The following is a 13,069-nucleotide window of genomic DNA, read 5'->3' on the forward strand; positions in this document are numbered from 1 at the left end:
TGTTAAAGGGGGCTTCCAGATTCCGATAAGCCCCCCGCCCGCAGACCCACACAACCACCGGCCAGGGTTGTGGGGATGAGGCCCTTGTCCTCATCAACATGGGGACAAGGTGTTTTGGGGGGCTACCCCAAAGCACCCTCCCAATGTTGAGGGCATGTGGCCTGGTACGGTTCAGGAGGGAGGGGGGGCCGCACTCTCGTCCCCCCCTCTTTTCCTGCGGCCTGCCAGGTTGCGTGCTCGGATAAGGGTCTGGTATGGATTTTTGGGGGGACCCCACGCCGTTTTTTTTTTTTTTTTTTGGCGCGGGGTTCCCCTTAAAATCCATACCAGACCTGAAGGGTCTGATATGGAATTTAGGGGGAACCCCACATCATTTTTTTTTTTAAATTTTGGCCGGGGTTCCCCTTAATATCCATACCAGACCTGAAGGGCCTGGTATGGAATTTAGGGGGACTCCCACGTCATTTTTTTTTTAAATTTTGGTTCGGGGTTCCCCTTTGGGGAATTCCCATGCCGTTTTTATCAATGAACTTCTATGTGTATTGTCGGCAATGCAATAGCCGCGGGTAGTTTTAAATGAGTTTTTTCCTTCAAAATGTCATTTTGCTGTCAGACTGTTCTAAACACAGGAAACATGCGCCCCTTTACAGGCATACTATAGACACCCCCCAGGTACGAAATTTAAAGGGATATTACACTTTTATTGTTTGACTTTAAGCATTATTAAAATCACTGCTCCTGAAAAAACGGCCGTTTTTAAAACTTTTTTTTGCATTGATCCATGTCCCCTGGGGCAGGACCCGGATCCCCAAACACTTTTTATGACAATAACTTGCATATTAGCCTTTAAAATTAGCACTTTTGATTATTCATGTTCGTGTCTCATAGACTTTAACGGTGTTCGCGTGTTCGAACGAACTCTTTTCCTGTTCGCATGTTCTGGTGCGAACCGAACAGGGGGGTATTCGGCTCATCCCTATTCAAGACAATTCAAGAAATTAGAAAAAAAGAGAACTGTGAAGCCTACTCATGGAATAATACTGAAATATGGTTTAAGAACTGCAGCTCATGCTTTTGAGTGAGGTAGAAGCTCTAGGGTGACTGATCCATATTTGCCACAATTTCTCAAACTTGACTGTGTTGTAATTTTTATATGCCAACATTAACTTGTGTATTCAACCTGATAACAACATCAGATAAATTTGGTGCTTCATTAAAGTTTATATGGTGTAAGGTACCATCTGTTTAATATCTTTTGGGCATTATCCCAATGTTCAACGCAGGATGATGCCTTAGTGCTCAGAATTATGGCCTTATTCCACTGTTGCCAAGAAATAGATAAGGAAAGATCCTTTTTCCATTTCAGCATATTATTAGTTTTAACAGATTTAGGGAATTCTGAGAAAAGTTTGTAAAATAAGGATATTCCTTTCTTATCACAAGCGTGCTTGTTCAGTAGGAACTTCCAGATTATTGATGGGATAGTCATGCTCGATTCTGGGTCAAGTTTCTTTACTCTTTCAAAATGTTCAAGTTTTTTTAACACCATCTCTTTATAGTCTAGGGGTAGGTTGACATAGTAATTAAACCCCTGTGAAATCCAATTATTCACTGAGATACGGGCTCTACAGTATTCCAGCACTCTTAAGGGCACGGGGATTTTAATTAGTTCACCTAGTTCTTTTGATTTAGATAATATGTGTTTCCAAGCTATCAACATGGATTTAACAGTGATGAGTTTTGGTATTACGACTTTAGGAAGCAAAGCATACGCTATAGCTAATGCACACATGTCATTGCCCTTGGTGACTTCTTTTTCAATATTTACCCAAAGTTTCTTGTCTGAATTAGAAAACCAAAATTTCATTTGATCAAGGAGTGACACATAGAAATAATGTCGAATATCTGGGAGACCCATTCCACCTTTATTCTTAGTAGTGGTAAGAATTGAGAAGGCCACTCTAGGTTTAGTGCCGACACTGATTGTCGGCACTGATGGACACTGATTGGCACTGATTGGCAGCATTGCTGGGCACTAATAGGTGGCCCCTGATTGACACTGATAGGTGGCACTGATTGGCATTACTGATGGGCACTGATTGGCACTGATAGGCAGCACTGATGTCCACTGATAGGTAGCACAGATTGTTAGCATTGATTGGCACTGATTGGCAGCACTGATGGACACTGATTGGCACTGATTAGCAGCATTGCTGGGCACTAATAGGTGGCCCCTGATTGACACTGATATGTGGCACTGATTGGCAGCACTGATGGGCACTGATTGGCACTGATAGGTGGCACTGATTGGCAGCACTGATGGGCACTGATTGGCACTGATAGGCAGCACTGATGTCCACTGACAGGTAGCACAGATTGTTAGCATTGATTGGCACTGATTGGCAGCACTGATGGACACTGATTGGCACTGATTTGCAGCATTGCTGGGCACTAATAGGTGGCCCCTGATTGACACTGATAGGTGGCACTGATTGGCAGCACTGATGGGCACTGATTGGCACTGATAGGCAGCACTGATATCCACTGATAGGTAGCACAGATTGTTAGCATTGATTGGCACTGATTGGCAGCACTGATGGGCACTGATAGGTAGCACAGATTTTTAGCATTGATTGGCACTGTTAGGCAGCAATGGTTGGCACTATTTGGCAGCACCGATGGGCCCTGATTGCCACTGACAGTTGGCACTGATGGTCAGCACTGATAGGCAGCACTAATGGGCACTGGTTGGCATTGATAGATTGCACTGATTGGCAGCATTGATGGGCACTGATAGGTGGCACTAATAGGTGACACTGGTATGCACTGATAGGTGCCACTGAGTGGCATCACTGATTGGCACTAATAGGCAGCACTGATAGGCAGCATTGATTGGCAGCACTTATGGACACTGATTGGCATTAATAAGCAGCACTGATGGGCACTGATTGGCAGCACTGATAGCTGGCACCAATTGGCATTAATAGGCAACGTTGATGGGCACTGATAGGCAGCACTGATAGGTGGCACTGACTGGCATTAATAGGCAGCACTGATAGGCACTGATATGTAACACTGATTGGCAGCACTGACGGGCACTGATTGGCAGCACTGATAGGCACTGATTGGCAGCACTGATTTGCACTCATAGGTGGCACTGATTGGCATTGATAGGCAGCACTGATGGACACTGATAGGTGGCACTTATTGGCACTGATGGGCACTGATTGGCAGCACTGATAGGTGGCACTGATTGGCACTGATAGGCATGAGCACTGATGGACACTGACAGAAGAGAGGGGGAGTTTCACATTGAGCAGATCATAAGGCTTGCCAGAGCCCCTCAGTATGTGAAACTGTCAGCTAATGTAACTGCACTTGGGGAGAGAGATCAGCTGTAACAACTCCGTGGTTGGGGGTGGGCAGAGCCGGTGGACTGAGCAGCTATCAAACACAAGCCAATCATCTGGCTGAAAGAGGGCAGAGCCACATAAATGTAGTGGCCCGCCCAGACCCCATCCCATTGGCTGGTGTTTGATAGCTGTTCGGTCCCGCCCACTCCCGACATCACCGCTGAGTTGTGACAGCTGATCGCTCTCCCTGCATACAGTTACATTAGCTGACAGTTTCACACACTCAGCGGCTCTTACAAGCCTCACGATCTACTCAATGTGAAACTGTTTCACAGGCAGCGTGAGCTTCACACTCCTTGGATGCAGCCTTTCACAGCATCCCAGCGGGCAGATATCGGAAGACAGCATGGTGATTAGGGTGTGCGGCGGTCGGCCGGCGGGTACTCCTAACAACTTTTTACTGCACGCACTGGCCGGCTGCCGCCCCTCTCAAAGTACCGCCTGGGACAATGGTCCCACTGGGTCCCATGGTTGGGCCGGCCCTGCCATGTCACATAGTTTAATCCAAAGTTTGGTCTACCACGTCCATTATTAATTTATTGTGGGGTCAAAATTTTAAATATTAGAGGAAAGACTTGAGTGTAATATATCTTCTTGTGGTTTTAGGGCCCTCGAGGGAAACCTGGTGAGGTTGGACCTTCAGGTCCAGTAGGACCTCCAGGACAGGATGGACTTCAAGGACCAAAGGGAGATACAGGCCCTAGGGGAATGCAAGGGCCAAAAGGAGATAAAGGAGATGTAGGACAAGCAGGATCACCCGTAAGTAACAACTTTTATAGGTGTTTAAATGAAAGGAAACTTACTTTGCATTTTAGTAAAATATCAAGCATGCATTAAATGATAAACATTTTTGAAATGGAAGCAAAACCATATAAAAGATGGAAAAAGACCAGTTAACCGAAAAATGATATTTCAGTTTTTGGTAAATGTTGAGTTTAATTCCTGATTAGGGTCTTTCAGGGATGCTATTGGGGAGATCTTGTGACAGTTATATGACAGTTATGAGGGGATCATATTTTATCTTTTGAAATTACATTTAATACAATCTAATATTATTCATTTTATTAGCATAGAAAATACGAAAGGTTGAGTAAGAACAGCAAGGTAAATGCCTTACCTACCAGAAACAGTGAAAATCAAATCAAAAGTAGAAATACTACAGTCCTGAGTTATTGTATAAAGATATTGGTTCTGGTTTAAAATTATCTTTTTAGGTTACCATACTCCGCCCAATACTCATCTTTCTATGCTCCTAAGAGATCCACACCATATGACTTCCAGGAAACCACACAGCTGCCGGCCCTGAACATGCACAGAGAAAATCCTACTCATTCTTATACAGAGGTCATCTAGTATTCATCTCACAGATAGACATCATCTCTATATAGAATGGATGGGATGTTTCCATACTGTATATGAAGAGAAAAGGCAAGAAACAATACAAATATTCAAAAATGCTTTTTAGATAGAAAACCCCAGACCCAAAACTGCAAGCCCAACAAAACGTACAATTTTTTTTAATACGCTACCATCAATTATGCAGATATATCACTTCAGTCCAGACGATGACATCAAGAAACCTAGAGAGCAAAATGGCACTTCTAGTGCTGTCTGATCATCATGTTCACTTTTTCAGTTCTTCTGTCCTCTCATCCTGTTGTACCTGATAATAGGGTGTGGCAGCTGGTTCTGGCTGGCTCTATTGGAAGATTTGATCCTGTTCTTGGTTTACACTACTGGTGGCCTTTTTTTAAATAACATATCCCTTGTGAGCCAACCACTGCTACTGTAGGGTTATTGGAGTTTTTGGTTTGCATGGCCAGCACCACATCTTGAGGTAGTGACATGACAGTCTATCCTGCAAGTTGCTTATTTCAAATTTCTGAGCAACTGAGAAAGCACTTTAGGGGTACTTTTTCATCAGAAAGCTACTTCCTCCTCGCTATCCATAAATGCCTTTTAGAGTGTTGGTACTTACTTTTACAATCAGCCTGAAGTTTCATTTTATGTCTATTTGTAGTATAGTTATATACAGAACCTGTTTACAGGCCATACTTAATGAAACACAGGAATGTCCTTTTCATCAAATGCATTTTTATACATGAGCCATATATGCTCAGAACTAGAGGTGAAGTGTTTTTGAATTTCCCGCAATAATCAGATTGTGTATGGGTGGATTTACAACTGATAACAATTTTCTGCTATGACATTATTCTGTAAGATTTTTTTCCGTGATTTATTGCAGCAATTAGTTCAATTATTCCCTTTTTCTTCTACTATCTATGCATCAAATAATATGGTAAATGATTAAATTATCCAGATTGTCAGAGTCTATAAGAACACACTCACAAATATTGTATTTGCTGGCAGATCTGTCTGTCAGTGTATATCTAATTACTGTATATGTGTATGTACACAGTATATATAACAGCACTTAATAATTTGTACCTGATCTTAAGATACACTAATCTTTAAGCTTGCCATTGGTGGGTTTAAATTCATCCTGTTCGGCAGGGACTAGCCAAAATATGATCCATGTGTAGCCATTTCAGTTTGACCGAAGTCAGTCTTTAGATCGGCTTGTGGAATGTGGAATGGGAACATTAGAAAACATTTGTTGGTCATGGGCTGCAGCCACTGATCAGTGTATTCTGACAGCAGAGAAGTCCACTGTCAGAATACAATGTCCTGGCGGAAAAGGGGGGGGTCCTCCATCCACCTTGGTTGTCTGGATGGAAAAATCTGTTCTTGTTTTCAGTCTGCTGAATGATCTATGGACAGCTTAAGGCATAATACTGCACATACTGTACCTGCATTTGAAATTGTGAGTAAATACCAGTGACATTATTTCTCTGCTGTTAGGGTCTTGATGGCCCCACTGGAGAAAAGGGAGACCGTGGCGACCAAGGAGTTCCAGGACCTCCAGGTCTTCCTGGCCCAATTGGACTTCCAGGGCTTACAGTAAGAATGTGAAAATGTTAATACTTTTGTAGAGCCTTCTAAAAACAGAAGACACTCAGGTGTCAGGGGTCTTATTCATTGACTAGATGCACATCCAGAACTGCTGGTGTGTTGTGCAAATATAGCCTAATATTATAGGGCCAAGGCTATTTGGCCATCATCAGTGCAGTGTATACAAACCATGGCTTCTTTAGAGTAGGTCTTCGGACCCAATGGGATAGTATAATCATACAGGTTATGGTGAGAAATGACCTATGTAGAAATATAGTTGGGTAATTGCCTTTTCTTAAAGCGAACCCGTATTTTGCCAATTCAGCAAAATAACAGGCTCGCTTGATTATTTAACTAGGAATTTAAAAAAAAAGTTTTTGTTTACATTGCAATGAATCCAATTTTTTTTATATACTGAACCTGAAAAATGACCATATACAAACAAGTTCTACTTTTTTTTTAGTTTTAAAAAATGTATTTGTGAGTGTTAAGTTAATATTTGCCTTTATATCGTATAATATCAATTGACATTATGCTAATGTATTGCCACTAGGGAGAGAAGGGTGATTCTGGAGACAAAGGAGAATCTGGAAACTCCGTAAGTGTTTTTTTTTTATTTTAGAAACGTTTGCCTCTTTTAAAGAAACCTTGATGCCAATTTAATTTGCTGGTAAAAGACAAGGAAATTCAAGTGTTTTAGATGTTAATTTACATCATTTTTTTTCCTTTCTATAAACATTGTTTTTATTGACTTGCAATGTGCCTCTGAACTTGCTCTGGAATTGGCAATCCAAAAAGTGTTGGTTTTCTAGCACAGCTCCCACTTTCCTTGGACATCTTTGCCCTCTCCTCTTCTTGGAGCGTCTAATTGCTGTCTGTGATGGCCCAACTGCTCCACCCCTTTCTTACCTCCCTACAGACTTGTATGTAGTTGCAGGGGGAGGAGTGAATTGGAGAATTATAAAGTGTCATTTGAATGACATCTGAGTCTGCTTGGGTTGTGACATCACATCTAAGAAGGTCGTGCCTGACATCAGTCTCAGTTCTTTTGCATGTCTACACAAGGGAATGTTTTACAAGTAAACAGCATGCCTAAAATACATTAAATGCACATAGACTCATATGCGAAAATTTGTAGTTGAAATGAATAGCTTGGGACATATAGCCAAGAAGCAGCTCTCTCAGTAGTTAAGACTGCATTTGATGGGACACAGGCTGAATGTAAGGAGGGACTCTGCTGGGGGCACCTGATGTAAGGACAGACTCCGCTGGGGACACCTGATGGCATCTGGTGGCAGGCGATGTGGCTAGTGACACGCTCAGGGCTCCGACTGATTCTGCATTATGGTTGCCATTGATGTTTATCTGAGCGAGGTGCAGATCATTACCAGCAGACCCTGTATGAGCCCAGGAGTGGCTCCAATGTGTGTTTAGACACTGTTTAACCACTGTGTCACACGCTCAGAGGTGAGCGCATGAGCAATTGGGGGTCACTGGAGGGCACTGAAGCATGCCGTTGTTTGCACACCATATAGGAAGAGCATGAGGAATGCCTACTCTTCTGGACACTAATTTTTGCACTTTATATTTTTATATATATTTTTTATGAATCGATTTGAACTGAATTGTTGGACACTTCATTATTATACTAATTAGCACCTGGACTTTCCACATTTTGCATGTTGCATGTTGATTTATATATTTATATATTTAGTTATATTTTTTTCACAGGCAATTGGCACTGATTATTGCTTATAGCATTTAATATTGAATATTTTATCACTGTGATTTATAGATTTTATAATATTGTATTTGTTAATTTATTTCGATTCTATTTATTTTATTTAATTTTCATCACGTATTAGCTTATTTTCCTAGCGCATACACAATAATTTATTTGATTTTGTCACATACACGATATGAAACGTGGTTAGTGTGTGCAGCTGATTTAGGTATTGGAATTCACTTTATAGGCATTTATCCATCTGTGGCTCACAAGATCTTTGTGCAATTATCAGTGCATTTTTATAGCACTGATCGCTGTAAAGATGTCAATGGTCCCAAAAAAGTGTCCGATCTGTCCCCCACATTGTCGCAGTCCTGATAAAAATCGCAGATCACCGCCATTACTAGTAAAAATAATAAAAATGCCATTAATATAGCCCCTATCATGCTATAACTTTTGTGCAAACCAATCAAAATACCCTTATTGCGATTTTTTTTTTTTTTACCAAAAATATGTAGAAGTATACATATTGGCCTAAACTGAGAAAGGAATTTGTTTTTTTTTTAATTGGGGGGATATTTATTATAGCAAAAAGTAAAAAAAATTGTTTTTTTTTTTCGAAATAGTCTTTTTTTGTTTACAGCGTAAAAAATTAAAATTCGCAAAGGTGATCAATTACCACCAAAAGAAAGCTCTATTTGTGGGTTAAAAAGGACATCAATTTTGTTTTTGTACAAAGTCGCATGCCCGCGCAGTTGTCAGTTAAAACAACGCAGTGCCGAATCACAAAAAATGGCCTGGTCATTAAGGCGGCAAATCTTCCAGGGCTGAAGTGGTTAAGTACTTCTTGTTATTAGGTGAAAACAACCTATCCATGTTCCAATCCAATTGTGCTCCTACATTGTCACTCTGTCACACAGGCTTATAAAGCAGACTCCAAATTGCCATTTTAACACATATTATGCAGACATGGTCGACTGTTGTTACCATCAGGAAGCCTGCACTTAGCAACAAAGGATAAAAAATGTGAAAGCAAATATTTTATTTGAAAAAATGGTAAATAGTTACAATATGTAGTGGTTTAGTAAGTGTCGTGTCATTTAGTTATAGTGCTGTATACAGTATATTAAAGATAAGAACAGTGCAGTATTCATACCTCCTTGGTACCCGCTAAGAGGCGTAACCCCTATTCTCTTGACACTGCAGGTATGTTTTACAAAATTCTTCATGATGAAAAGGTGACACAATTCTCTTTGCATGCTTCTGAGTAGACCAAATATAAAATCAGGACCACTCCTCATGCACCTATTGCTTAATAATTTCAGCATTTTGCAATGCCCCTCCTCTATTCAGTTTTACAATTCATGGCAATCTCGCTAATACTGGTCACAATAACACACCCATGGCTGACTGTCACATCACAGGTTATGTAGCTGTATAGGAAATGATTGACAGAAAAACAGATTTATTTATTTTTTTATAAATGCCACTTGTTGCTTAACCAATGAACTTACAGCATTTCTAATTATATGTAACATAAATATGTTTGTTCTATTATAGGTCTCTGGGCCACCAGGACCTCCAGGTGTTTCTGGACCTGTGGTAAGTTTTGCATGCCTTTGTTGTAAGGGACCTTGACATATTGAAAGTTCATATTTAATGTATTTTTAAAGAGAAAATAAAATGGTTTGGGGTAAATTTTAGTTTGTCTAAAGTGTATATGTTTTTGAACTGATGTTTTATATTTATTAAAAAAGCACCTTGAGTTTTTTTTAAGCTATTGAGCTCTGTTAGTAATAGGCTATTTTTAGCAAAGCTGTTAAGGAAACACAGCTAAACATGTGGAAAGCAGACTAGAGTTCCACCTACTGGATGAATATAATTTTTTTTAATATGTATTATTTTATAATTACCTGGCTAATAAGAAAAAATAGAATAGGTGTCAGGAAAAGAATGTTTATTTAATCTTTTCCTGATGCCTCCCCCTGGCTCTTTAAGAGAGTATAAATGTCAGGAAGCAGAGGCGGGCATTCTGATCATGTGATCACAGTAATTAGCCCCACACTTGATCAGAAGATTACCAAGAGTGTCCCATGACATTTTAGTTACTGTGCTAGGAGCGTGCATTCAATACAGTAAACTGTTCCCATTGGATATGGCTGCTCAGTATTAAAGCCCACCCACCCACCGGCCACATTTGTGAGTACAGCCAGTGGACAATTCAAAATGTATTATTTCTTTCCTAAAACTGACCAAAAGAAAGAAAATATTTACGAAATGTATTTCTTTTTTCAAGCTGAATTCCAGGTATGATCTTGTTTCATCTTGAACCAATGTAACTATGCATATATCATACCTGAGGGACCACTCAGGAAGCTGACAATCACTGCAGTAGCCGGCACCACTACAGTGATAGCCTCTATCTTCTTGTGCTAAGCCACTGCCCCACTGCATTCCGACCATAGGGGATTTCTTGCTTGGCAGAATGCCTTGCATTTTTTTTCAATGAATACAAGATGTTCTCTGAATGGAAGAGGTGGAGAGGCAATGAAGTGGCTTCATGATCCCCACCTTGTCCAGAGAATGCCTTGTATTCATTAAATGGCAGTGGTGCCAAGGGAGTGACTCCTTGTGGTCAGTATGCAGTGAGGAGGCCTGGAAGTTTGCAGTAATCACTTTAGGCTCCTTTCATATGGGCGCCTCCTTGAAGCGGGATCCGCTTGCTCAGCAGAGGATCTCTCTGCTGATCCCCGCTGAGCAGGTGGATGACAGGTCCATGTCCGCTCCTCTACACGGACACAGCCCACTCTCCTCTATGGGGCAATCCAAATCAGGGGGTCCGTTTCCATCCGACCTGCCAAATGGATGGGGAATAGGTCCCCCATCCATCTGTTTTTGGCAGACAGGATCGGATGGGATTAGCGGTAGTGTCAGTGGACATATGACCTCTGACATCTGCCGCTCCATAGAAGAGACTGGAGGGTCCAATCAGGTCCACCTGAAAAACTGACAGGCGGACCTGATCAGATCACTGATGTGAAAAGGGCCTAAGTAGTGCTGACTACTACAGTAAATTTCAGCTTCCACAGTGATTCCTCATTTATGAGAGCTACACACTTATGTTGGTTCGGGCTGGACCAATGTACCTAAGCAATTAAGAACATGCCTGGAGTTCAGCTTTAAAGACTGTGGAGCAGTAAAACTTTCTTGCAGAAAAAGCAGTACCTGCAAAGGGGTTTTCCATTGTAACTGAAAATTAATCTTACATCTAGGACCCCTTTCAATGCTATGTAATACTCAGTCCTACCAAGTGTATGACAGGCAGTGTTCTTAGATATTGTACCAAAATGTTCCACGCAATGTTCTGTTTTTGCTGTATCTCTTCTGTACTTAGTAAAATGCTTTAAAGGGAAAATTCATCTTCTTAAAGGCTGCAATGTGCTGAAACGCACATCACATGGCCCCTTGCTGCAGGTCACTGCAACTAAAAACTGACAGCTGCCTGCATGCTAAAACAGAGCATTTAGCGTGCAGGCAGTGTGAACGAGCCCTTAAACTGGATTTTTGGTCGACCTTTATTATACAGTAAAATGCTGTGCAATCTGTTGGCGCTATATAAATTCTGAATAATAATAATACAGTTACAGTAGCAGTTTTGCTGGATGTATAAGCAAGAGAATAAAAGGGTTGAAATACCTAACTTGGAGAACATGCTTTTGGAGGCTTGTTTCAGTGCTGATCACATGTTTGAAGGTATAAGCTCTTGGTTTCCTCAAGTCTGCTGAAACAGACCAACAGACCAGCCAAGCCAGTCTCTGATCCCCTTCTTAACAGAGATCATCAGACTCAATGCCTATGCCTTTAAACATGTGTCCAGCACTGAAAGAAACCTGAAGAGCATTTCTTTCCAGAAAAGGTGAGTATTTCATGCATTACTCTCTGTTTATCTATTCCAGCAAGACAGTTTAAAGTGGTTACATAGTTACATAGTAGGTGAGGTCGAAAAAAGACACAAGTCCATCAAGTCCAACCTATGTGTGTGATTATATGTCAGTATTACATTGTATACCCCTGTATGTTGCGGTTGTTCAGGTGCTTATCCAATAGTCTCTTGAAACTATCAATGCCCCCCGCTGAGACCACCGCCTGTGGAAGGGAATTTCACACCCTTGCTGCTCTTAAAGTAAAGAACCCTCTACGTAGTTTAGGGTTAAACCTCTTTTCTTCTAATTTTAATGAGTGGCCACGAGTCTTGTTAAACTCCCTTCCGCGAAAATTTTTGTATCCCTATTGTGGGGTCACCAGTATGGTATTTGTATATTGAAATCATATCCCATCTCAAGCGTCTCTTCTCCAGAGAGAATAAGTTCAGTGCTCACAACCTTTCCTCATAACTATTATCCTCCAGACCCTTTATTAGCTTTGTTGCCCTCCTTTGTACTCGCTCCATTTCCAGTACATCCTTCCTGAGGACTGGTGCCCAGAACTGGACAGCATACTCCAGGTGCGGCCGGACCAGAGCCTTGTAGAGTGGGAGAATTATCGTTTTATCTCTGGAATTACCCCATCATCCAAGTCGTTTATGAACAAATTAAACAGGATTGGTCCTAGCACAGAACCCTGGGGTACCCCATTACCCACCCCTGACCATTCTGAGTACTCCCCATTTATCACCACCCTCTGAACTCACCCTTGTAGCCAGTTTTCAATCCATGTACTCACCCTATGGTCCATCCCAATGGACCTTATTTTGTACAATAAACGTTTATGGGGAACTGTGTCAAATGCTTTTGCAAAATCCAGATACACCACGTCTACGGGCCTTTCTTTATCTAGATGGCAACTCACCTCCTCATTGAAGGTTAATAGATTGGTTTGGCAAGATGAACCCATGCTGATTTCTGCTAATGATACCGTTTTTATTACTAAAATCTTGTATATAGTCCCTTATCATCCCCTCCAAGAGTTTACATACTAT

The 13,069-nt window shown here is 41.3% G+C and overlaps 1 protein-coding gene across 1 annotated transcript in view; it reads left to right on the plus strand.

Moving 5' to 3' along the window:
• Positions 1-13,069, plus strand: part of COL13A1 (collagen type XIII alpha 1 chain) — a 250,216-nt gene that overhangs the window by 198,027 nt on the left and 39,120 nt on the right. The window contains exons 25-28 of the mRNA XM_073596695.1: positions 4,020-4,172; positions 6,276-6,374; positions 6,919-6,963; positions 9,652-9,693. Of these exons, the coding sequence (XP_073452796.1) occupies positions 4,020-4,172; positions 6,276-6,374; positions 6,919-6,963; positions 9,652-9,693 (339 nt within the window). The remainder of the gene's footprint in view (positions 1-4,019; positions 4,173-6,275; positions 6,375-6,918; positions 6,964-9,651; positions 9,694-13,069) is intronic.

The sequence above is a fragment of the Aquarana catesbeiana genome, linkage group LG08 (assembly GCF_042186555.1).
Source record: "Aquarana catesbeiana isolate 2022-GZ linkage group LG08, ASM4218655v1, whole genome shotgun sequence".
NCBI lineage: Eukaryota > Metazoa > Chordata > Amphibia > Anura > Ranidae > Aquarana > Aquarana catesbeiana.